Source organism: Anomaloglossus baeobatrachus, chromosome 3 (genome assembly GCF_048569485.1).
Source record: "Anomaloglossus baeobatrachus isolate aAnoBae1 chromosome 3, aAnoBae1.hap1, whole genome shotgun sequence".
In the NCBI taxonomy this organism is placed as follows: domain Eukaryota; kingdom Metazoa; phylum Chordata; class Amphibia; order Anura; family Aromobatidae; genus Anomaloglossus; species Anomaloglossus baeobatrachus.
In genome coordinates, this window is record NC_134355.1 from 392,083,174 (window position 1) to 392,110,095 (window position 26,922).

At 45.7% G+C, this 26,922-nt stretch overlaps 1 protein-coding gene across 5 annotated transcripts in view; it reads right to left on the reverse strand.

The window, feature by feature from the left end:
• The window catches only part of FAM135A (family with sequence similarity 135 member A), a 189,833-nt gene that overhangs the window by 61,844 nt on the left and 101,067 nt on the right, over positions 1 to 26,922 (reverse strand). For 3 of the 5 annotated variants that reach the window (XM_075340241.1, XM_075340240.1, XM_075340244.1), the window contains exons 5-10: positions 19,398 to 19,537; positions 19,244 to 19,314; positions 13,969 to 14,142; positions 10,631 to 10,757; positions 9,499 to 9,652; positions 370 to 447 (exon numbers count right to left, since the gene is read on the reverse strand). In XM_075340241.1, coding sequence (XP_075196356.1) covers positions 370 to 447; positions 9,499 to 9,652; positions 10,631 to 10,757; positions 13,969 to 14,142; positions 19,244 to 19,314; positions 19,398 to 19,537 — 744 coding nt within the window. The remainder of the gene's footprint in view (positions 1 to 369; positions 448 to 9,498; positions 9,653 to 10,630; positions 10,758 to 13,968; positions 14,143 to 19,243; positions 19,315 to 19,397; positions 19,538 to 26,922) is intronic. The other 2 variants (XM_075340243.1, XM_075340242.1) reach the window with 1 other exon arrangement.

A 26,922-nucleotide genomic window follows, 5' to 3' on the forward strand; every position in this document is an offset into this window, starting at 1 on the left:
ATATATTTGTGCTCTTTTGTACAATCTCCCTGCTCCTCCATTCATAGTGGTTATGTATTTTCTCTCTTCCCAATCTTTTGCTGCCAGCATCATCAGTTCACTCCCATATAATTCAGAAAGCCGATTGATCAATTTATATTTATATATATATATTATTTATTTATTTTTTTTAAACTGATACAATCTATAACCAAGGTAAACAGGCATGTATTGAAGTTTAAACCCTATGACCTTTCTCTGTTGTACGATTACACAAAATTGTGCAATCATTAGATGGTAAAACGAGTGCTGCCGTGAGCTCAGTATCCGATAAAAAACAATTGCAATGTGTTACAGATGCAACATACATCTCTGTCCTTTTCAACATACCCAGAGCGTCGTCCCTTGGGGGCCACGGATATTTTCTTCTGAGAAGGCGTTCGTAAAGGACCTGCATGCGGGGCTTGGCTGATTGTAAGGATGGCACACATATGTACTAATTACATTCCTGTCATATCTGTGCTTTATGACTTAACTTTGTGTTAGTGAGAAGTCGGACAGCAAGTGAAAGAAAGTTGTCAAGTAAAGCACAGAGAGCTAGTAGGTTTAGCCGCTTTTCTATGATGTACATTGAAGGGCTGTGGTATTTAGTACACTCCAACCAGACCGTGTAGTAAGGTGTGAATACAAAATGCAATATCATTTTAGACGGTTAATGCGGGACCATGTACAACAAATGCACAGCTACACATATCAGTTATATCTTTTCATGTTGTATTGTGAGAGGGTTACACGACATGGAAAGACAAATGTACATCATAATTAAGCAAGGGAAAACAAAGAAGGGAAAAAAAGAGATACCGATAAACTAACACTACAGGAAAAGACGACAGAACTGTAAGAAGTAAACCCTATGCTACACTGGCTGAGAACATGCACATTTCCTAAAAACTGACAGTAAGCGCTCTGTAGTGTTCTCTCTATGGGCTTCAGTAAGTGGGCACCCAACCAACAGAGCACTGTTAGTAATTAGTATAAATGAAGGCAGCAATGTTCCCCAACCAGAGGTTATTCTCAGCTCTATCCTAAAAAATATCCAAGCAACATTATGAGATAAGCAAACGTCTACTATCAAGCTAATACAATGCAATAATGGTATTATAAGGATATACTCGGGTGCTGGAAAAGTTGTGAACGCTTGAGAACTGTCTGAAATTCTGCATAAATGATATGGAGCAATATACGAACACAATCATACAAACATTCAGTCACTGATGAAATAATAGAGATAAATGTCAGAAAAACAACCCCATAACTACATTGCTATTTCAATAAATGGGCTTTTACCTAGATTGCAGCTCATCATCTACCCAAAAGACAGGTGGTAAGTGACCAATGGCTGGGGGTGCCAAAGCTGAAGAAGCATCATGTGACGTGGTGGTACGCATGAAGACACACAGACCCACCTACTCATAGGGTCTCTGTGATCTTATGTGGTGGCTATTTTTTTCATCATTAGACTTTACTGCTGGATGTTAGATTTTGTATTAACCCCTTCACCCCAGGCCAATTTTCCGTTTTTCATTTTTTTTTTTCTCACACTCTTCCGAGAGCCGTAACTTTTTTTAATTTTCCATCAATCTTGCCAAATGAGGCCTTGATTTTTGCAGGACGATTTGTACTTGAAAATGAAACCATGAGTTTTACCATATAGTGTACTGGAAAATGGCAAAAAAAATTCCAAGAGCGGAAAAATTGCAAAAAAAACGTGCGATTGCATGATTGTTTTTGGTATATTTTATTCTCAGCGTTCACTATCTGGTAAAAAGAGAATTTTGTTACTTACCGTAAATTCTTTTTCTTATAGTTCCGTATTGGGAGACCCAGACCATGGGTGTTTAGCTTCTGCCTCCGGAGGACACACAAAGTACTACACTTAAAAGTGTAGCTCCTCCCTCTGAGCTTATACACCCCATGGTAGCCAGTCCTACGGAACAAGAAAATTGCCAACAGGCAACAGGGAGGGTGCTGAGTCTCCCAATACGGAACTATAAGAAAAAGAATTTACGGTAAGTAACAAAATTCTCTTTTTCTTTATCGTTCCTTTGGGAGACCCAGACCATGGGACGTTCCAAAGCTGTCCCTGGGTGGGAATAAACAGAAAAAACTAAGAAGTAGGCAGAGCCTAACTTCACAAGTGGGCGACAGCCGCCTGAAGGATGCGTCTGCCCAAGCTCGCATCTGCCGAAGCATGAGCATGCACTTGGTAGTGCTTCGAAAAGGTATGCAGGTTAGTCCAAGTGGCAGCCTGACAGACTTGTTGAGCCGTAGCCTGGTGCCTAAAAGCCCAAGAGGCACCGACAGCTCTGGTCGAGTGTGCTTTGATCCCCGGCGGGGGAGGCACCTGAGTACTCTGGTAGGCGTCCGAAATGGTCGATCTAATCCAACGGGCCAAGGTCGGCTTAGAAGCAGAGAGACCCTTGCGCCGCCCTGTGGTTAGTACAAAAAGAGAGGTGCACCGCCTAAGCGCAGCGGTGCGAGCCACATAAATCCAGAGAGCACGCACCAGATCTAGAGTATGCAGCGCTTTCTCAAAGCGATGAACAGGGGCCGGACAGAAGGAAGGCAAGGAAATATCCTGGTTAAGGTGGAAGGGAGAGACCACCTTAGGAAGAAAGTCCGGGGTCGGACGGAGAACTACCTTGTCTTGGTGAAAAACCAAAAAAAGGTGACTCCGAGGAGAGCGCAGCCAAATCAGAGACTCTCCTGAGAGAAGTTATGGCAACTAGAAAGCCACCTTTTGAGAAAGACGATACAAAGAAACCTCCCTAAGAGGCTCAAAGGGGGGTTTCTGCAATACCGTGAGGACCAAGTTAAGGTCCCAGGGATCCAAGGGCCGCCGATAAGGCGGAATGATGTGAGACGCACCTTGCATGAAGGTGCGGATCTGAGCCAGCCGGGCGAGACGCCGCTGGAACAGCACTGATAGAGCTGACACTTGTCCCTTGAGAGAGTTGAGGGACAGTCCTAGCTGCAGACCGGACTGTAAAAAAGACAGAAGGGTCGGCAACGAAAATGGCCAAGGAGAATGGCCGGAAGAGCGACACCAGGACAGGAAAATTTTCCAAGTCCTGTGATAGATCTTGACGGAGGAAGACTTACGGGCCCGAGTCATAGTGGAGATGACTTCAGGAGGAATACCAGAAGCCGTCAAAATCCAGGACTCAAGAGCCACGCCGTCAATTTGAGTGACGCAGAATTCGGGCGGAAAAACGGACCTTGCGAGAGCAGGTCTGGACGGTCCGGAAGATGCCACGGCATCTCCACGGACAGTTGGAGCAGGTCCGGATACCAAGCTCGCCTGGGCCAGTCCGGTGCAATGAGGATGACTCGACGGCCCTCCATTCTGATCTTGCGCAGGACTCTGGGCAAGAGAGCTAGAGGGGGAAACACGTAGGACAGACGAAACTGGGACCAGTCTTGAACCAGAGCGTCCGCGGCGAAGGCCTGAGGATCGTGGGAGCGAGCCACGTAAACCAGAACCTTGTTGTTGTGACGGGATGCCATTAGGTCCACGTCCGGAGTGCCCCACTTGCGGCAGATTGACTGAAACACTGCCGGGTGCAGAGATCACTCGCCACCGTCCACGGATTGACGGCTGAGATAATCTGCCTCCCAGTTTTCTACGCCAGGGATGTGGACTGCGGATATGGTGGACTTGGAGTCCTCCGCCCATTGAAGAATGCATTGGACCTCCAACATTGCCAGGCGGCTGCGTGTCCCGCCTTGGTGATTGATGTAGGCAACCGCTGTCGCGTTGTCTGACTGGACTCGAATGTGCCTGCCCGCCAACAGGTGGAGAAAGGCTAGGAGAGCTAGAAGCACAGCTCTGGTTTCCAGCACATTGATTGAAAGGGCTGACTCGGACAGAGTCCAAGTGCCCTGAGCTCTGTGGTGAAGATGTACCGCTCCCCAGCCGGATAGGCTGGCATCCGTGGTGAGAATCACCCAGGACGGAGCCAGGAAGGAGCGCCCTTGGGACAGGGAGAGGGGTCGATGCCACCACTGAAGAGAGGTCCTGGTCCGTGGCGACAGAGCCACTAACCTCTGTAAGGAGGAAGGCCGCTTGTCCCAACAGCGGAGAATGTCCAGCTGCAGAGGACGCAGATGGAACCGGGCAAAGGGAACCGCCTCCATGGAGGCCACCATTTGACCCAGCACCTGCATCAGGCGCCTGAGGGAATAACGGCGGGGCCTCAGGAGAGAGCGCACCGCTAGCCGGAGAGACTGCTGTTTGATTAAGGGCAACTTCACAAGTGCCGGCAAAGTCTCGAACTGCATCCCTAGGTACGTGAGACTCTGAGTCGGAGTCAGAGTGGATTTGGGAAGATTGACAATCCACCCGAATTGGGCTAGGGTGGCGAGAGTGAGCGAAACACTCCGCTGACAGTCTGCGCTGGATGGACCCTTGACCAGAAGGTCGTCCAGATAAGGAAGCACTGCTAACCCCTGGAGGTGCAGGACCGCAATCACTGCTGCCATGACCTTAGTGAATACCCGAGGGGCCATGGCTAACCCGAAGGGGAGAGCCACGAATTGGAAATGATCCTCTCCTATCGCAAAACGTAACCAACGCTGATGTGACACTGCGATTAGCACATGTAGATAGGTATCTCTGATGTCGATGGATGCCAGGAACTCCCCTTGGGTCATAGAGGCAATGACTGATCGCAGAGACTCCATGCGAAAATGCCGCACCCGGACATGCTTGTTGAGAAGCTTGAGATCCAGGATGGGCCGGAAGGTACCGTCCTTTTTTGGAACTAGGAAGAGATTTGAGTAAAAACCTCTGAACCGTTCCTGAGCGGGAACTGGGACAATCACTCCGTTTGCCTGCAAGGACGCCACGGCCTGCGATAAGGCGGCGGCCTTGGAGCAGGGGAGAGTTGAGAGAACAAATCTGTTTGGAGGGCTGGAAGAGAATTCTATCCTGTAGCCGTGAGATATGATGTCTCTCACCCACTGATCGGAGACCCGCTTTAACCAAGTGTCGCCAAAGTGGGAGAGCCTGCCACCGACTAAGGACGTGGCTGGAGCGGGCCCAGAGTCATGAGGAAGCTGCCTTAGTGGCAGAACCTCCTGCGGTCTTCTGCGGACGCGCTTTTGGGCGCCAGTTGGATTTCTGATCCTTGGCTGAGTTAGCGGACGAGGCGGAAGGCTTAGATGATGACCAGTTAGAGGAACGAAAGGAACGAAACCTCGATTGATTCCTACCCTGGGCGGGTTTCCTGGTCTTAGTTTGTGGCATGGAAGTACTCTTCCCGCCAGTAGCTTCTTTAATGATTTCATCCAGCTGTTCACCAAACAGCCGTGAACCAGCAAAAGGGAGCCCAGCAAGAAACTTCTTGGACGAAGCATCTGCCTTCCACTCTCGAAGCCACAAAATCCTACGGATAACAAGAGAATTAGCTGAAGCCACCGCAGTGCGGTGAGCAGCCTCTAGCATGGCAGACATGGCATAAGATGAAAAAGCTGAAGCCTGAGCAGTTAAGGTAACACTCTCAGGCATAGATTCCTTGGTGAGGGAATGCATCTCCTCTAGAGAAGCAGAGATGGCTTAGAGAGCCCACACTGCTGCAAAAGTCGGGGAAAACGCGGCCCCCGCAGCTTCGTACACAGATTTGGCCAGAAGGTCAATCTGACGGTCAGTGGAATCCTTAAGTGAGGTGCCGTCAGCCACCGACACAACGGTCCGGGCTGAGAGCCTAGACACCGGAGGGTCTACCTTTGGGGAGTGAGACCACTCCTTGACCACCTCAGGTGGAAATGGAAACCGGTCATCAGAACTACGCTTTGGAAAGCGTTTGTCAGGGCAGGCCCTGGGTTTGGTCACAGCGGTCTGAAAACTAGAGTGGTTAAAGAACACACTCTTCACTCTCTTAGGCGAGGTAAACTGATGTTTTTCTGCCAAAGAGAGTTGCTCCTCTGATACTGGCGGATTGAGATCCAGCACAGAATTAATAGAAGCAATCAAATCACTAAGATCTGAGTCACCCTCAGAGAAATCGATGGGATACATCGCCTGAGAGCCCCCAGTGAGAGCATCCTCCTCATCTTGAGAGTCAGCTTTTGAGACAGAGCCGTGGGATGGGGAGGGGGAGGAAACCCTGCGCCTTCTCTTAGAAGGACGGGGTCTGGGATCAGATGATGAATCCTCCGTGAGCTCTGATGGATGGAGGTCAGAGGATAGGAGTCCTCTGTCAAGAGTATTAGAGGCACCCTGAGAGGGGGGCTGATGCATATTCATCAAAGTCCTGGACAAAAGTCCCATGGACTCAGCAAATGACTGGGATATGGACCTAGAAAAGGACTCTACCCAGGCCGGGGGTTCAATCACAGGTGCAGCAGCAGCCTGAGAGACCACTGGGGGTGAGACTCCAGGCTGTGGCACCGCCAAGTTAGAGCAACCATCACAGTGTGGATAAATGCTCGGCTCAGGCAGCAGGAGCTTACATGCAGTGCATGCAGAATAAAGCTTTGGAGCCTTGCTCCTTGTGTGAGACATGCTGCTAGAGTGGGGGCTTTGCAGAGAATGAACCCCAGGGAGAATATACAGAGGTCCACAACCGGAGACCGGCTGTGGCTTACCAGACCGCTGAGCGCGGTGTTGTGTGCCCTCCAGATCCCGAAGCCCGGTCCCCCAGAGCGCAGCACCTCAGCAGAGATGCAGAATGCAGGATGTCCCAGAGCAGAGTGAACTCTGCCTGAGAAATGGAGGGGGCGGGACTAGGGGCGTTCCTATAAAAGAGCGGGAACTGGAGGGCTAGAGAGACCTGCCGGGAAGGAGGGACGCCCCAGCAGTGGGGAGTGTCCCTCCCCTGTGTAGAACGGCCGCCGGGAGGAGCCGAACCTGTCCCTCTGCATGAGTGACATGCGAGGGCAGGAAAACGAAACTAGGCCTCTGGCGAAGTTGGGGCCTAAATTTAAGCGGCGAGGCCGACAAGCAGGCACCATCGGCGCGGTTCTCAGGCAAAAGCTGGAGAACCCGCCGGAAAAGTTAAAAACAATCACATACAGCATACTCTCCCTTTACAATAAAGAACCAGGACCCCCAACATAAACGTCTCAGGTACTTAGCTGCTGAGACGCAGGGCCATGTCCCTGGGGATGAGTGCTCCGATCCAACAGAATCCTCAAGGGGCTGTGGATGGAGACCGGACTCCTGCCAGGCATGGAAACTGTGCTGGCTCCCACTTCAAGCCAGAGCCCAGACCCAGAAGGGATGGTGAAGGAGCGCGGCATGTAAGGCTTCAGCCTTGTAAATCAACCTTAACAACACCGCCGACACAGTGGGGTGAGAAGGGACATGCCGGGAGTCCAGACATGGACCCGCTTTTCTTCAAACTCTTTCCAAAAGTCAAACAATCAGATGAGAATGCATGTGTGGATGTATGACCTCCTGAACACAAAGCGATAAACTGGCTAGGACTGGCTACCAGGGGGTGTATAAGCTCAGAGGGAGGAGCTACACTTTTGAGTGTAGTACTTCTTGTGTCCTCCGGAGGCAGAAGCTAAACACCCATGGTCTGGGTCTCCCAAAGGAACGATTAAAGAAAACTAATGTTCTGGTGTGATGCCTCAAGTCAGTACAAGTTCGTAGACACCAAACATTTATAGGTTTACTTTTATCTAAAGGATTAAAAAAAAAATCAGACGTTTGTCAAAAAATAGTGGCCATTTGCGCCATTTTTCGCGTTCTCACATTTTTGGGATCTATGGCTCAGTGACAGCTTATTTTTTGTCTCCAGCTGATGTTTATAATGGTGCCATTTGTGTACAGATGCTATGTTTTAATCATATGCTTTTTACGCAAAATTTGTGGCAACCAAAAAATGTAATTTTGGCGTTTGGATTTTTTTTGCCGCTACGCCATCTGTTGATCAGATTACTTGATTTTATATTTTGATAGATCAGGAATTTCTGAACACGGCGCTACCAAATGTGTGTATATTTTTTATGTTTTTAACACTTTAATTTTCAATGGGGTGCATGGGGGTGATTTGAACTTTTAGGGGTTTTTTTAATTATTTTTTTAAACTTTTTTTTTACTTTTTTTTTTTTTATTTTACTAGTCCCCCTAGGGGGCTATAAAAATTATCAGTCTGATTACTCCTTCATTTCTGTTGATCACAGCTAAACAGCTGAGACCAGAAATATTCACCTCTTGTTAAAGGCAGCACTTGGCCGGGTGAAACAGGAAGCGAGTCATGTGAGTCATGTGAGCTACAAGAGTCATCACATGACCCTGTGCTACCATGTCAACCATCGGCAGCAATCACATCACAGCGCCGGTGATGGGGCCGGGTAAGTGAAGAGTTACCGCAGCGGGCATTTAAATCATTGGGTCACATTTTGACACAGTGATTTAAGGGGTTAACAGGCACACGTAGATCGTGGATCCACCCGTGCCTGTGAAGCACACATGTCAGCTGTTCAAATCAGCTGACATGTGCAGGGATCGCCAGTGGCTGCCCTCAGCAGGTGATTACAACTATATGGCTTAGGATGTAATATAACGGCCCGAGGTCGCTAAGGGATTAAATTTAATATATGCATCAAAATCACGCCGACCAGCGGATTCCGTTGCTTCCGTTAAAATTTATAATGGCTCTCTATGGTAGCGGATTCCGTTGTAAAGTGCTTTACAACGGAATCCGCTGCTGGATTCCGCTAATTTCTACTGAGCATGCCCAGAATGAACAAATTTTTAAAAAAAATCAAAGCCGACGCATTCCGTTAGACGGACGCCTAATGGACGTTAAACGGATGCAACGGGTCCGTTATTACACAGGAATCAGACTGTGAAATACCGGATCCGTTGACACCACAAAAATAACGGATGCGTCAAAACGACGCAGCAACGGACCCAGCGGATTTCGCCCAACGCAAGTGTGAAACTAGCCTTAGGGAGACTATGTGACCTTCTACTGTGTATGAGAGCCTCCTGACTCATGACAGCATGGCAACAAAAATCATTGGAGAAAAGCATCATGCAGATGGATATCAATGTGCCTGATCCTTTAGTTCAGATGAGCAAAGTGTGCATGTGTGTGGACAAAAGGCAAAACAGAAAAAAAAAAACAATCAGAAGAGCTTGCTGTTGGATGAGTCTAATGTATATAGCCAGCCTTGCTTCTATAGACTAGAATGGTGAAACCCATTAACACTACATTTAATTTCAGCCATAAATTTATAAAGATCTTCAGAAAGTCCCATAAGGTTCACAAACGTTCCAGCACCGCACTATATGTTTATCAAAACCCCAAAATAGCACAAATTAGATGCAGTCCATGTATTAGCTAATTAGATCTACTAACAATCATGAGTGAGTGAAACGAAAAGGAGAAAAGGTGGCTTATAATTTGGTGTAGAGAGATGCTGATTGATGCAAGAAGTCAAAGCAAAGCAGGTAAATAAAGAGGACAGAAGTAGCAAAAAGTAGGTCATCACCATACTTACCCAACTCCAGCTTCAGAGAGGAGGGCAGCTCCTTGGTTACAGCCATGAAGTAACTGTATAATCCCTTGAATGACGACAGCAGACAGGCACAGAGTGTATAGTGAAAGGTGTAGGCATGTTGGAGGAAACATTCTTGAACCACAAAGCTGTTACCCTGAAATACACATAAGAGATTATTCTAAACAGAGTAGAGAAGCGTATATGCAGACAATGTAATGGGACAGTAGGACAACCCTCCTCAGCTGTCTATGTGGGCATGTATGTCATAGGAAGCGGAGTGAAATGATACCTTGATATCTGTAATCCAGTTTTTATTACTATGCAAATCAGCTGTTAAGGTCTGTGGGGCGGACATAGAACTGCTATAGAATCTGCCTCCAGAGCTTAGGGGGCAATTCCAGTGTGAGACATGTAATGGCTGACAGTCTGCTCTCCTGATCTCACTGCAGAGCTGTGTGTGATTACAACTAACCCAGTGCAGCAGAGCTGAGCATTGTTTAATTACAATACCTCTGCAACTGTTGCTCTCCTCTCACAGTGCTGCCTGCTCTACTGTACTGTGTACTGATCCCCCCCCCACACACACACAAAGGTTGCCAGTGAGATGGAAGCTGAAGTGTTACTTGTAGTTAGGCACAGCTCTACAGAGAGATCAGACTCTCCTGTGAGACATGTAATGACAAATAGTCTGTTCTCCTCACTAAGCTTTGTCAAATACTTTCAGCAGATTTGCTCACAGTGCTGTCAGCTCTGCTATAGTGTCTCTGAACCTACACACTAGCTGTGCGAGATGAAAGCTAAATAAATGTCTGTAATCACACACAGCTATCCAGTGAGATAAGGGAGAGCAGACTGTCAGTCATTAAATGTCTCACACTGGTAATGCTGCCTTCCATTTATAATAAACTCCTTGAGCAGATTCTCAGGGAGATCTGCGACAGCGCAGAAATCTTAACAGCACATATACATATTAAGAAAAAGATGGATTTCTTTGGAATAAGACATATCAAAGGACATATCTGTTATACTCAATACATGCAACAACGATCATTAAAAAGTAACCAGCATGTACCATGCCCTATTCCTGGCATGTGCACAGTATAGATGATGGGAGACATAGCATTAGCCTTACATCTGCAGACAGCTGCTTTGTGAAGTTACTGCCGAACACCACACTTTCCAGTGTTGGAACTGCCAACTCCTTGTTCTGGGCTGGAGCGTTCCTGTTTAGCCAAGTGTTCTTCATTGTACGGTGAAAGCTGGAGCACAAGCAATAATGTATTAGCTCTTCAATACTACAAACACAAGTTATATAATACAGTAAAAAGAAGCCTAAAGGCCCCGTCACACTAAGCAACATCGCTAGCAACATCGCTGGTAACGAACAACTTTTGTGACGTTGCTAGCGATGTTGCTGTGTGTGACATCCAGCAACAACCTGGCCCCTGCTGTGAGGTCGTTGGTTGTTGCTGAATGTCCTGGGCCATTTTTTAGTTGTTGCTGTCCTGCTGTGAAGCACAGATCGCTGTGTGTGACAGCGAGACAGCAACAACTAATGTGCAGTGAGCAGGGAGCCAGCTTCTGCTGAGGCTGGTAACCAATGTAAACATCGGGTAACCAAGAAGCCCTGTCCTTGGTTACCCGATATTTACCTTTGATACCAGCCTCCTCCGCTCTCACTGTCAGTGCCGGCTCCTGCTCTGTGCACATGTAGCTGCAGCACACATCCTGTAATTAACCCGATGTGTGCTGTAACTAGGAGAGCAAAGAGCCAGCACTAAGCATTGTGCGCTGCTCCCTGCTCTGTGCACATTTAGCTGCAGCACACATCGGGTTAATTAACCTGATGTGTGCTGTAACTAGGAGAGCAAGGAGCCAGCGCTAAGCATTGTGCGCTGCTCCCTGCTCTGTGAACATTTAGCTGCAGCACACATTGGGTTAATTAACCTGATGTGTGCTGTAACTAGGAGACTGGGGGCTGGTCACTGGTTGCTGGTGAGCTCACCAGCAACTCGTGTAGCCACGCTCCAGCGATCCCTGCCAGGTCAGGTTGCTGGTGGGATCGCTGGAGCGTCGCAGTGTGACATCTCACCAGCAACCTCCTAGCAACTTACCAGCGATCCCTATCGTTGTTGGGATCGCTGGTAAGTTGCTTAGTGTGACTGGACCTTAAGACTATAAGGGAAGATTGCTAATCTTAAAAAGAAATACAAAGATGACAGATTAGACCTAATTCTCCAGGCAGCAGCTAGACAATGTAGCATTACTATCCTGCTCACTTTACCTCCACATGAAGGGTGCTATCTGGAAATGACAAGGACCAGCTGCTTCTTACAGATCTCTTTTCTAGTTTTATGTAAATGTAGCTTAATTATTGTATAAAGAGAAAAGCTGTCATTCTTTTTTATTACTATTCAACACTTTTAATGGCTAGATTTATTGTCAGCAAACGGAAACACTCTTACTTACAGAAAATAAAGCCATTCACTGAATTTTTATGTCCCTTTTCTTAAGTAGGCCATACACCGCTTCCAGGGCCAAAAGCTATATGCCCCAACCTGTTGGCTTGTGTACTGTACTGGAGGCATCTGATCCACTGCTGGAGCCAACTTATCCCCACGGTGAACAAAAGCTTCTGAGCATTTGAAGGGAATCTGCCACCAGGTATTTCCTCCCCCATCTGAGAGCAGCATGATGTAGAAATAGAATCCCTGATTCCAGTGATGTATGACTTACTTTACTGGGAGCTGCAACTTTTGTTTCTGCTGCAGATCTATCTCTGATCCTGAGCTCTGTATAACCCATCCACACCACTGATTGGCAACGTTCTGTGTACACCGTGCAAGGGCAGTAAGCTGCCAATAAGTGGTGGGGTTGGTTTACTTTTCCTGTAGTGATAATGTCCTTCTGATAAAACCGTGATTTTATGAAAACTACAGCAAGCAGCCCAGTAAGTAACATGTCGCTAGAATCAAAGTCTGTCTTCATATTACACTTTTCTCAGATTAGGCAGCAAAAACCTGGTAACAGATTCCCTTTAAGCCATAAGACTGTACGCAGGCACAGAGCAAAAATCTGTATCTTGTAGAATTACAGATTATCATTTCTTATAGTCATACAAAGCACCCAATATCTTCTTCATCTTCATCTGAATGGTGGGGGCTGCTGATAAGTCTTTGGCTTTACCCAGAAAGAAATGAGATAGGATGATGAAACTTTACATTTATTCCACATACTCTCCACTGATGTCAACACACTTCATACATTGGTATTCCAAGTTCTGTAAGCCTAGCAAAAAGAAGGATTTCGGTTGTGCCTGAAACCAGGCATCCGTAGCAGCCATGGCATCAGAAATGGTGTGAAATTTTCTACCCTTGAGGTGTTTCTTCAGGTTTGGAAACAGATGACAGTCGCAGGGCGCTTTATCTGGTGAATAAGGTGGTTGGTCAACCAGCTGGAAGCCCAGCTCTGCCAGTTTTGCCTTGGTCCCTTGTGCAGTGTGAGCGGAGGCGTTGTCTTGCAGGGATTCCTTTGGACAACTTACTGCACCTTTTGGCCTTCAGAGCTGCCTTCAATTGGTTCAAAAGTACAATGTAATACCTTGCATTGATGGTGGAATCCTTTTGAAGGTAGTCCACTAGCAGCACGCCCTCCTTATTCCAAAACCCAGACACTATCACCTTAGTGGCTGATTTTTGCACCCTGAACTTCTTTGGAAAAGGAGAACCACTGTGCCTCCACACTTTTGACTGATCCTTTGTTTTCAGGGTCATACACATAAATTTAGGCCACATCCATTGTGACCAGTCGATCCAGGAAGTTCTTATCAGTCTGGAAACGCTGACAAATGGACTGGGAAGTTTTCACTCACATGCTTCTCTGATCTGTTGTGTAACATTTTGGGACCCACTTTGCAGATAGCTTCCTCATGTCCAAATGTACATGGATAAGGACACAAACACAATCATAGGAAATCCCCATGATGTCTGCTATTGCTTTAGCTGAAATTTGTCGATTCTCCAGTATGAGGTTGTGCACAGCATCGACGATCTCCGGAACAACAACCACTCTCAGTCGTCCAGGACGTTCCTCATCATTGGTGCTGAAGTGGCCAGTTTTAAATTTGGCAGCCCAGTTCTTAACTGTGGAATATGAAGGGCATCGATTCCCCAATATCTGCGACATATCACCATGAATATCCTTTGCGGACTTTCCTTGCAGAAACAAGAATTTTATCACTCCTCTGCTCTCAGTTGCTGTGAATATCGCATTAGACTCCGCCTTTTTGTTTTACCGCGTGTGTAGAACACTGTTGCCATAAGCAACAAACACAAAATTTTGAAAACATATATTCAACACATAAGGCTTTCATGTGATGTAACATTCGTTACTATAGAAACAAAAAGATCACAAAGCCAAAGACTTATCAGCAGCCCCTCGTATACATATAAAACTTGTGACCACATTCACCTGATGAGCGGCTGATGCAATGCAACCAAGGACCCATGGACTACGATAGATATGACTGAGAGGTGAAAGTAATCGAACATTACATTGATGTGGTGATGAAGGCCTCTATGTAGGTTAAAGTGCAGCTTTAAATTTCGACTGCTAATTAGTTGCAAGGCGTTCGGGTCATTTGGTCTGGGGAAAAAAAAAAAAAAGAAATCATTTTATTACTTTATCAAGTTGCTAAGATTTGTCACTTTGTTTAAAAACCATCTCCAACCTCATGAGGCCTTTTTCCCTTGTCTTACAGTACTGATCCACTTATATACTGACTGTACTTAAAGGGAACCTGTCACCAGGATTTCCCATTATAAGCTGAGGCCATTATTATACTCACCTCGGGGGCGGTCAGGTCCGATGCGCGTCGCTGCTCTCAGGTTTAGCATCTCTAATCTTCCTTCCATCGCCATCCTCCTTACCAGCCCCGTGTGCATGATGCGCCCTATGTAATCCACAGAGTCCTCTGCACTCCTGCATAAGCGCACTTTGATCTGCCCTGCTGAAGGCAGCTCAAAGTATTGTAATGGTTAGGCGCGAGAAAAGGTCAAAGACCGCCTGCGCACTACAATAGTTTGAACTGCCCTCAGCCGGACAGATCAAAGTGCACTTGTGCAAGAGCGCCATTGTGGCTTCTGTATGAATGAGGCAGGACGCGACATCCACACAGAGCTGAGAAGGAGGACGGTGATGAATGTAAGAGAGGAGGTGCCGGATTCGAGAGCAGCGCACCCATTGGATCCGACTGCCCCATAGGGGAGTATAGTATTTATTTTTATATTATACAGAGTGGCCTGGACACTTATATAAAGTATTCTAAAACACTGTATAGAAGGGGCTCACTGGTGGGGGCCGCAGCTTATAAGAGAAAAACCTGGTGACAGGCTCCCTCTAAGAAATAATTAAAAGAATATTTTACACTACACACAACTAAAACTCCAGTGAGAAGAGGACCATCAAGGAAATAAGGTATAGGGAAAATCCAGCAATCGGCGACTTCATAAAATCATCCTTTTATTTCCAAAAATATCACAAAATAAGGACCCACATTCGAAACACGTTTGTTGTTCATAGCTGGATTTTCTACTTGGTTTTATGTCCTAATGTGATGAAAAAGTTTTTATGATATTAATTGAAATAAAAGGATGATTTTATGAAGTCGTCGATTGCTGGATTTTCCCTATCCTCCTGCTGACACTTCAGATTCCGCTGCAACGCACGCCTTCTCAGACTGGTGAGCTGACCTTTCTTTTCCTTCTTTCCCATCATAGAAAGGACACGTGTGTATGTGTATATATATATATATATATATATATATATATATATATATATATATATATATATATATATATTTTCTTATATATATATATATATATATATATATACACCATACACATATATATATATATATATATATATATATATATATGGTATGTATGTATGTATGTATGTATGTATGTATGTATTATATATATATATATATATATATATATATATATATATACATATATATATATAGCGCCGAAATGTACAGTAGTAGATATGAAAACCTGAACCGGCTATAGAGGGTGTCTGTCACCAAAAGAGCTTCTATAAGAAGCATTGTATTGGACTATAACTTTAGTTAGCCAATTGGATTTTTTAATGACACTGTTAATTTTACCTTGCAGTGTACTGAAAAATGAGAAATAACATCCAACTGTGGTAAACTGGTGAAAAAGCAGCAATATTGTCATTGTGTTGGGGGGGGTATTTTTACAGCATTCATTATTTGCTAAAATGTCCTGAAAGTGTCATTCTTCATGTTAGTACAAGTACAGCCACACCAAACTTATAGGCCCTGTGCGCACTAGGCCGTTTTACCCGCGGTTTTGCTGCGGAAATTTCTTGAGAAATGCTTGTGATCTTTCTGCAGACATTTCCCAGCAAAACCTATGGGAAAAAAAATAGCTGTGCGCACACTGCGTTTTTTTCTCAAGAAAATTCTTTGTGAAGATTTTCTTGAGAAAATGTGCATGTTACTTCTTTTCCGCAGGTACCTGCGGTATACCCCCGGTATTTCACTCCATTCACTGTAATGTAATCGCAAAATACCGCGGGTATACCGCAGGTAGGAAATGATGTGCGGTTTACCCCCGGTATAGCCGCGATTTACCTGCGGTAATGTTCATCGCTGCCTGCGGTTTTGCAGGAAGTGATGTCATTATGACAGAAGAGGAAGCGGAGCAGAGTAAACACACACGTCACACTCCCTGGACGCCGCACAGAAGCGCTTCCGTGTGACCTCCAGGTGCCCGTGCAGTGTGTGTCCCGCTCCAGCCCCGCCGCTGCCCGCCCTGCAGTGTCAGTGTGTGCCCACAGTATCAGCAGCTTGTCACCCTGACACACACACGTGCAGCCGCGGGGATGATGGGCGCAGCTGTCAGGAGGTGAGATGAGATCATTACCTGCTGTGACGATCTCCTGCCTCCTGACGTCACCGCTGTCACAGCCGTCTATGCCCCCGGCCCGAGACTGTCACTAGCGGTGACGTCACGGGCTCTCGCAATACTGCTGAGAACGCGGCAGGCATAGAAGGTCGTGATAGCGCTGATGGCAGGAGAGCAGGAGATCGTCACTGCAGGTAATGATCTCATCTAACCTCCTGATGGCAGCACTCGGCATCCCCTGCAGTGACCTGGGCTGACCTATTGATGTTAGCTCAGGTCACTGCACTGCTCTCCCAGCCAATGGGGAACCTTCTGTTCTTCACTTACTGGGACAGTGACTATGGTATGGATTGCCGTGGGACCCCCTTATTGGATTACGCCGAACCCGGATTTGATTATTCTTGTCAATAAATTGGTGAAAGAGGGAATGTGGGGAGTGTTTTTTCAAATAAAACTTTTTTTGTTGTCTATTTTTTATTTCTTACTGACTGGGTTGGTGATGTCGGGTATCTGATAGACGCGTGACATCACTAACCCCAGGGCTTGATGCCAGGTGACATTACACATCTGGCATCAACCCCATATATTATCCCGTTTGCCACCGCACTAGAGCAACTGGATGAGTTGGGGCGAAGCGCCAGGATTGGCACGTCTAATGGATGCGCCACTTCTGGGGCGGCTGCAGCCTGCTATTTTTAGGCTGGGGAGTGTCCAATAACAGTGGACCTCCCTAATCTGAGAATATCAGACCCCAGCTGTCCGCTTTACATTGGCTGGTGATCCAATTTGGGGGGGACCCCACATTTTTTGTTTTATATTATTTATTTAATGTAAAATAACAGTGTGGGGTGCCCTCTGTTTTGGATTACCAGCCAAGGTGAAGCTGCCAGCTGTGGTCTGCAGGCTGCAGCCGTCTGCTTTACCCTAGCTGGCTACAAAAGATAGGGGGACCTCACGTCATTTTTTTTTTTAATTATTTATTTATTTTTATTTATTTATTTTTTGTCACTAAAGGGTGCCAGCTTAGAATATGCAGGGGGGTGGGACATTATATAGGTCATTCTCATCTATCTATCTATCTATCTATCTATCCATCCATCTTTCCCTCTATCCATTATCTGTCTATCTATTGATTATCTATCTATTATCTATATTACTTATTGCAGTTCAGCATAAAAAAAACCGCAGGGACCAACCTGCGGAAAAACCGCGGCAAAATCGCATGCGTTTTTCCCGCGGTTTTGGTGCGTTTTTTTTACCGCAGGTGCGGCAATCTTCAACTCCCAGAAGTTTCTCAAGAAATGTTCTTGAGAAAAATCACTTTTCTAGTGCGCACATAGCCATTAGCCATAGTTTTTTTTTTTCTATATTTTAGTGATCAAAAAAATTCACAACATTGCAGGTAAATAAAAAAAAAAATTGGTTTACGACACCATTTTCTGACACCCATAGCGTTTATATTTTCCGACAAAGGAGCTCTATGAGGGCTTGAGATGAGCTTACATTTTTTATGGAAACTATTTTGGAGTTCATACAATATTTTGATCTATTTGTATTGTATTTTTGTGGGTAGTCCAGCAACTGAAGGTTTGGGTTTTTTTTTCGGCATTTAACATGTGATTAAAACTATTTTATATCTTCATAGGCCAAACTTTTTATGGGTGCCGCGATGCCAAAATGTTTGTTTGTTTTTTTTTTCTTTCAAATGGAAAAAAAAGGGGATGACAAACATACCTTCTTTATTTTTTAAAAAAAAGTTTGTATTTTATTTTTTGCTTAATTTTTGAGTCCCCTTAGTGGACTTGAACTTGCAATCTCTTGATTGCAAACTATAAGGCTATGTGCGCACGTAGCGTTTGTCCCTGCAGAAATTTATGCAGCGAATTGAACAGCACACGTGCGCTTTAAATCACTGCAGAAGCAGTCCGTTATGAAAAAAAAGCCGATTTCATGCGCTCTGAGTGCAGCCCCTCCCATAGACAGAGCGGGGGCTGCAGAGCGCAGGGAAGAAGTGACATGTCACTTCTTAGAACGCGCGCTTCGGGCAGCAGCCGAAGCGCTGCGCTCTAATACGCCACGTGCGCACGGGTCCTGCATAATCTTCATAGATTGTGCTGGGGACGCAGGACGCATGCAGTTACGCTGCGGTGCAGATCACAGCATAACTGCATGCAAATACGCAACGTGCGCACATAGCCTAATACTGTACATTATAAGCAAAGAAAATGATGTTATTAACTTCACCTGTAGACTGACCTTCACAGGAAGACCAAGTTGGTCGCTCCCGAGCTGCCAAGACCACCCATCAATTCCGGATTTAGTTATTGGTCTTTATATGATGCGGGCTCTATACATCCATCACAACTATATGTTGTAAGTTTACGGAATATTGTCATTATCGGGTTAAAACTGACTGAGTGTTGGAGGAACCAGGGTGTAACTTAGATAAATGAAATGTGCATATCTTCTACTAATATGCATTTTCAAGACCTCACACGTTATACAATCCAGCAGATACCACACCTTGGTTACTGCCTCTGAGCTCAAACATAAACTCCATCTGGAAAATGGAATATAAATGTATATAAATGAGAACCGGTATCTTGCAGGGTGAAGGTCCCACACACATCAGATACCGACCCCCCAACACCTAGCTCTCCTCCCCCTCTGCACACTCAGATGACCCAGCATCCGCTTTCAATGGAGCGAGGCAGGTAAGCTGATGCCAGACTCTGCTGCCGGTTTATCTCCCATTCCGTAACAGTTGACAATAATGTGTCTCTTACTGTAGGATTCACTTTAGTACTTACGAATAATCTGTGTCTGTAAAATACAGGTCAATGGAAAGTTGAAACACCAGCTCATTCAACGTCTCCTCGATCTGTGGACAGGTACATTTCATTAGAAGGATACGGCCATACCATATATCCATTCTCAACATCCTTCACATAACCCGGGTCTTACCTTCCTTTCATCCAGAAGCATCTTCACCTTGAAGTTCATCACATCATTGATTGCTACCTCCTCATTTTTGTACAGAATTTGGAAAATTTTACTGCATATGACAGTATCTTGCACGGAGGCTGGAAAGGCCAAGTCATCACCTTAAATTACGTAAAATAAATAATTGTAATTAGACTTTTAAAAAGCAAGTGATAGAAAAGTGTAAAAGAATCATGCTAACAAAAAAAGAAAAAATGCACTCAGCCTGTGTGCGAACGCTGCGTTTTTTGCCACGTTTTTAGGTGCAGTTTTGGTCTCAAAACTGCATGAATTTCCTTTCGCAGCAAAGTCTGTGAGATTTCATTTTTGCTGTCCGCACATTGCATTTTTTTTGGCTGCATCTTTGTGGTGAACAGAAAGATGCAGTATATCAATTCTTTCTGCGTATTTCACCCATTGAATGCAACGGAGAATAACGCAGCAAAAAATGCACAAAAATGTGCAAAAACACCTGCTTTTATGCGTTTTTCCTGGGGGTGTGTTTTTTTGGGGCCAAAAACACTGCATCCTTGTGGTCAGAAAAAAACACAGCGTGCACACATCGCCTTAGGCTACATGCGCACGCTGCGTTTTTTGGTGCACTTTTGCTGTCAGAACTTTGACATTTGACTTCCCAGCAAAGACTGAGAATTCAGATTTGCTGTGTGCACATTGCAGTTTGTCAGCAGTTTTTTTGACAAACGTTTCTGACAAAAAAGAAGCAGCATGTTCATTCTTTCTTGCTTTTTTGTCAACATTTGTCACCCATTGAAATCAATTAGGGCATCAAAAACGCAAAGAAAAAACGCATGCTATCAAATTGGTGCGTTCTACATGCGTTTTACCCACAGTTTTGTCAACAAAAATGCAGCTCACCAACTTAGTTCCAGAATGACAATATTAATGCTGGAGTGATTTTGCCATGTCGGTGTCTCTCTCGCTCTCAGCTTCATACTCACCGATCACCCGCGGCCTCTCATTCTTCTTCCCTACCGCTCATTAGCCTCATAACATGTTAACTGCCCCTGCTCATTAGGCTCATACATATTCACTCCTCACCCCATCTGTTATTGGTTGCAGTCAGACACGCCCCCATGCTGAGTGACAGCAATCAATCACAGCCACCGGTGGGCGGGTCTATATAATACAGTACAATAAATAAATAATTTAAAAAATAACGGCGTGCGGTCCCCCCAATTTTGATACCCAGCCAAGATAAAGCCTTACAGCTGAGGGCTGGTATTTTCAGAATGGGGAGACCCACGTTATTGGGAGCCCCCCTAGCCTAAAAATATCAGCCAGCTGCCGCCTGGAATTGCCGCATCCATTAGATGCGACAGCCCCGGGACTTTATTGGCTCTTTCCGATTTCCCTGGTGCGGTGGCAACCAGGGTAATAAGGAGTTAATGGCAGCCCATAGCTGCCACAAAGTCCTAGATTATTCATGGCAGGTGTCTATGAGACATCCCCCATTACTAATCTGTAAGTTAAAGTAAATAAACACCCAAAAAATCCATTATTTGAAATAAAAGACAAAAAAAACACCCTCTTTCACCACTTTATAAACACCCCTCCAGGTCCGACATAATCCACACGAGGTCCCATGATGTTTCCAGCACTGCTACATCTGACACTCACAGCGAGCGCCATAAAACAAGACTTCTTGCTGTGAGCTCCACGCAGAAATTGAAGTGAGTCGCTCTATCAGCGGTGACGTCACTCAAGTTAGCTGTGGCCACAGCTGGAGTCCTCCACCTGTGACAGCAAATCACCTAAGTGACTTAAGTGAGCAAAGCAATCAGCGCTGCTGTCACTCAGGTGATTTGCGGTCACAGCTGGAGTCCTCCATCTGTGAGCACAAATCAGGCTGCGACTAAAGTAAGCCGCAGCTGGAGGACTCACGTGAGTGACTACACCGCCGATCGCGCGGCTCATTTCAGTAGTGGCCTGAACCTCACAGCAGTGAACCCGTGACGTCACTCCTACAACACACGCCGTACCGCGGGATTCGTAGCTGTAACGTGAGGGGTTCACCCCACTTCATTCTGATCGCTGCGGCTCTGTCTGCACTCACAGTTGGCAGTAATTTTCTATGACGCTCGCTATGACAGGACAATAATGTAGCAGAGCGAATCGCCATGGTACCTCGTGTGGATTACTTTGAACCTGGATGGGTGTCTGGAGATTAATAAAGTGGTGAAAGAGGGGGCTTTTTATTTTTATTTCAAATAAAGGATTTTTTGGCTGTGGTTATTTACTTTCACTTACAGATTAGTGATGTGGGGCGACTCAGAAACCTGACATAACTAACTTAGGGCTTAGTGGCAGCTATAGGCTGCCATTAACCCCTTATGACCCCAATTGCCACCGCACCAGGGCAAATCGGGAAGAGCTGTGTCCAGCGCCAGCATTGGTGTATCTTATGGATGCGCCACTTCTGGGGCGGCTGTGGGCTGCTATTGTTGGGCTGGAATGGGCCAAATAACGATAGGCCTTCCCACCCTAATAATATCAGGCCCCAGTTGTCTGCTGTACCTTGGCTGGTATTAGAAAAATGGGGGGACCCACGTCATATTTTTTTTTAAATAAATTTAAAAAAAAAAAAGCGTGGGATCCCCTCTATTTTTCATAACCAGCCAAGGTACAGCAGAGAGAAAGGGTTGCAGCCTGCAGCTGCTGCTGTTCCTACGCTGGATATGAAAAAGGGGGGACCCTACGTCATTTTTTTACCCCCAAAAAATTAAAAAAAGGCTGTGCAAGCTCTATTAAGCTATTCTGTTATTTCTTTCTATGTATTTTGTTCTTTCTTATTATCTATTCTAAATGTTCTATCTTTCAATTTTTTTCTATCATCTATTCTATCCATTATCCTATGCTATCATATTTTGTTTCTCCTTTAAAATAAAAAGCATTAACAAAAACGCACCAAAACGCATCAAAAACGCACCTAAACGCACCTACATTTCAAGCGGTTTTTTTTACATTTCCAGGTTCTCTCTGACAAGTTGCAGTTTGTGTGCAGAAAAAACTGCAGCGTGCGCATGTAACAGATACTATCTCATCCTGACGGGTGTCCATCTCAGACTGGTTACATGACTTATTTTATATATCTATATTAATTACATTATGACAAAGAAGATCTATCAGGTCTACATATTTTTAATAAATCAAAGGAAAAACACTGCAGCATTAACTTTTTGATTCAGTATGAACAAGCCTGTCAGGTTTTTACACTGCTGTCAAATGTTTCCTTCAGCAGTCCTGTCAATTTTAATATGGTTTTGTCACCAGGTTCCATAATACCAACTACATCATAATAGAAGAAGACCTGGTGAGACTGGTGTACTTACTTTGAAAATCCATGTCTAAGTAGCTTTATAATCCTGATAGTAAAACGAGCAGTTTATGGGTCCAGCTAGAGCTTTCAAAAGGGAACTTTCATTATGAATTATACACCACTTCTGACGTAAATTTCTAAAGTAAGAACACCAGCCTCATCAGGTCTAAATGAACAATCCTGTTTATTATCGGACACAGAAAGTCTAAATCAGAAACAAGGTTCTTCTTGGTTGATCTGTTTTATTCCAGGTTAATGGAAGAAAAAGTTGCATTTCAGTGGCGAGATCACATTGTTAATAGAGTGTAGGACAGCTTTGATGGCAATGTAGGAATTAATGACTTTTTACGACAATCACAAATATCATTAATGACTGGTAGAGATACCTACCAGTACTGGTCCCCTTTTCTTCCCCTACAACTGATCACATGCCATCTACCTACAGGGCTCCTACTAATGACGGAGCTCAGAAATTATGCCAGTGTATACAGAATGCGCTCTCCAAGGCAAGTGATTGACTGTAGCAGTCAGTCACTTGGATAGATGGCGCCTGTAGAAAAGTAAACAGCGAAAACCACCAGAGCCGCAGCTCTTAGGGTGTAGTACTTATCCCGGGTCCAGGGAAGGTCGGTGACGGTTTCCACTTACACCAACATACAGTCAGTGGGTTGCCCTCCCCAATGGGGACTGGGCCAGGGTCGGATCGCAGTAGGGGGTCACTACAGCGGTGGGTTTAAAGGACGGCACCGCACCAGGGACTCCCCAATCCACTGGAACCGGGGACTCCGTGTCAGGGAGAAGCAACCACCAGGGGCAGTAAGGAGCACACAGTGGGAAGAGCAGGTTGACCTAGTGAAAGTAGTGAACCAGACGGTGGCAGCGGCTCAGAACACACAACACAACTACAACCAAAAGGGAAGACAGCTTCAGACACACAGCAGAGCGGACGTGCCGCGAGCAGCTCTGTGAGCCAGGGCATTCAACACGGTCGCTAGGGAGAAGCAGGCAGCTGCTTCCACTGGACCGGCACTGTCAGGATACAGAATCCTTGGGCAGATAGACATCACGTTATCTGCCAACTCTGCAAGGGTCGCGGGGAACGGCTAGAACAGTCACCGGACCCGTCCCACCGAATCTGCAGCAATTAGCATATAGGATCCGGGCTTGAGGACCGGCCCCATAACGGAACCGCGCTATCAGCATACAGAACGGGACACTTTACGGACACCGGGACTCTCAAGTGCTTCACGCCACGGGGGTCCAATACTTAGCGCATCAAAGGAGGAAAGGGCTCACAGGCTGACACACACACCGGACTTGACCTTTCACGGATCCGGGATCGGCTGGAGCAAATGGTGGCGGAGACCGGTACTCTGGGGCAGCACCTAAATAACTTGTGAGTAAAAAAGACCTGGAACCACAGCCCCTGTCTCTACATGTCCTTTACCAGCGCCCAGCGCTGCGGGGCCAACAAAGACTATCATCACCCCCGCCATCCTCCCGGGGCCCATTCCGCCTGTGTGGAGCAATACCATCCCAGCTGCACCCGACATCCGCCCTGATGAGAGACCGTGCAGTGGTGGCCCATCCCTGGCCACGTACCACAGGTGGCATCACGATCCTAAAAGAATTTCCTAACCTCCAACCAGCACCCTCCAACCCTCCTTCCTGTACGCCTCGGGGTAACGGAACTGGGCCAGACCACCCCATGACTTCGCAGAGGATCTGCACCCCCGGCCCGGCAACGAGTAGGTTAAAACACTTTCCCCGCAGGGCACTACACAGCCATTACAGTTTTGTTTTCTTAAAAATATTATATGCATATGGCCATAACAATGCCAAGAGCAAATTATGAACCAAACTCGGACATCTCTGTGCCCTTTATGTGAGGAACATCGGTTCTATAAAAAAGCAGACATGTGAACAGGCAAATAGACTATAATGTGTCAGTGAAAAGAAAATAGCACACATACATGAAAAATGGATGAGTGCATGGTGCCAAAAGGGAAGAAACTGTAGCACGAGATGATCAGCAGGACATAGTCCATTCTAATATTAAAAAATCATCTGCCTGTACAAAATACACTCAGCAAATGTAAGGACCGCTATTCACACCATGCCATTACACATTTGTTAATCTGAACAATGTGCATTTATCCTCAATATGTAGCAAACAGTATAAAAACTGACAATCAAATACTATCCCATTACCATATGGTTTTTATAGTGACAGCTGGATACTGCCCGGGTAGAGGCATATAAGGTTAGGGTCCCAACAAAGATATGCCTTGTCGTTGGCTGTTGAGCTGTCATGAATTGGCCAATTGGTGCGCTACGTACCTCATTTTTTAACATAGTTTCTATAGCAGTAATGCTGCAATTCCAATATCATTTATTCAATGTTTATATATAGGGATTCAGAGTACCGCTGTATGTTTTTGTTTTTTTTATAGTAAGTACAATCCCCTGTACTAAGCAGGTTTTCGTTGTTTCCTTAGCTGAACACATAGCATTGCTTATTTGATGCCAAGATGCAGAACAGGAGGATGTGCTGCTCTCACAAAGCTGCGTGCAGGCATTCTGAATATATATTTTTTATGCTTGGTTGGCTGAGAGGCAGCATTTCAAAGAGTACATCTACTGCAGCTGCAAGGCATGTGCTGTCTATATGCCCGTAATTCCCTTATGTGATTATTATTAGTATTTAGAATAGAAAAGCCTTGGGTTCTGAGAAAGCAATGAACCAGGCCAGAATCATTCAGCATCAATAATAATCACATCTAGGCATACCCGCTTTTACATGACGTCTACATGCTTAATGCTCCTGGGTGATGCAAACCTACATGTTCATGCTCTGACATATCTAAAATAGAAGCATGGACTGGTTTTGGGGGAATATAAACTTATTTCCATGCCAAACCTGGAGCAGATCCCCAATTAAATGTGATATCAATGTAGCTTTGTCAAGGGAGAAAGGATACACATGCTACAGGCTGATGTTACTCCGTGTGTAAACCCCAGCGCAATAGCCAAATGCAGCTGACCTCTGTCAGAAAGACTTGTAAAGGTCATGCATGAAAGAAAATATGTTAAGTCCAATATTACTGCGGTTATACAGTGGTTCTAGGTTTTTCTAGAACTCAGTAATGATTGGACCCTATAGCTTAGCTGCAATCAATTCTGGGAGTTTAGGGAATCACTAAAATATACGGTTTACATAAGACCTATTAGCTCCTTATGAAAAAACAAAAAAAAGAAGAACAAGTATTAACCTTTCTCAAACACACATAATAAGGAAAACAAAAATAAATAAATCTGAATTTACAGATTAACACTAGAAGTCCCAGAAATTTCAAGCTCCATAGGGTTCCAATGGTAGAAATGTTAAATGACCCCTCTCTGGGACTTCTAGTGTTAAAGGGTTATCCACTACTAGGACAACCGTTTTTGGTTCCTCGTTTCTCCAGGTAAAATAATAAAGCCTATCCTTACCTCCCGTACTGGCGCCCATCCAGCGGTGTCCGGGATTGCGGTACGGGGCTCAGGTAGGGCTGTGACATCACGAGAGCCCCGCGTCCAATCAGCACCAACTTCTCTCTCCCAGCCGTTGGACCAAACGAGTTAATAAACAGAAAGTGAGCACTACGGCTGTGATCACTTTTTGTTGATTGTTTGGTCTGAAGGTGGAGAGAAAGAAGCCTATCCTTAGGCGGGCTTTGCACGTTGCGACATTGCAAGCCTATGCTGCGATGTCGCACGCGATAGTCCCCGCCCCTGTCGCAGGTACGATATCTTGTGATTGCTGGCGTAGCGAACATTATTGCTACGCCAGCTTCACATGCACTCACCTGCCCTGCGACCGTCGCTCTGGCCGGCGACCCGCCACCTTCCTAAGGGGGCGGGTCGTGCGGCGTCACACGGCAGGCGGCCAATGGCGGCGGAGGGGTGGAGATGAGCAGGATGTAAACATCCCGCCCACCTCCTTCCTTCCGTATAGCCGCTGGCGGCAGGTAAGGAGATGTTCCTCGTTCCTGCGGCTTCACACACAGCGATGTGTGTTGCCGCAGGAACGTGGAACTACATCGTACCTGTCGCGGCACCGGCATTATGGAAATGTCGGAGCCTGCACCGATGATACGATAACGACGCTTTTGCGCTCGTTCATGGTAT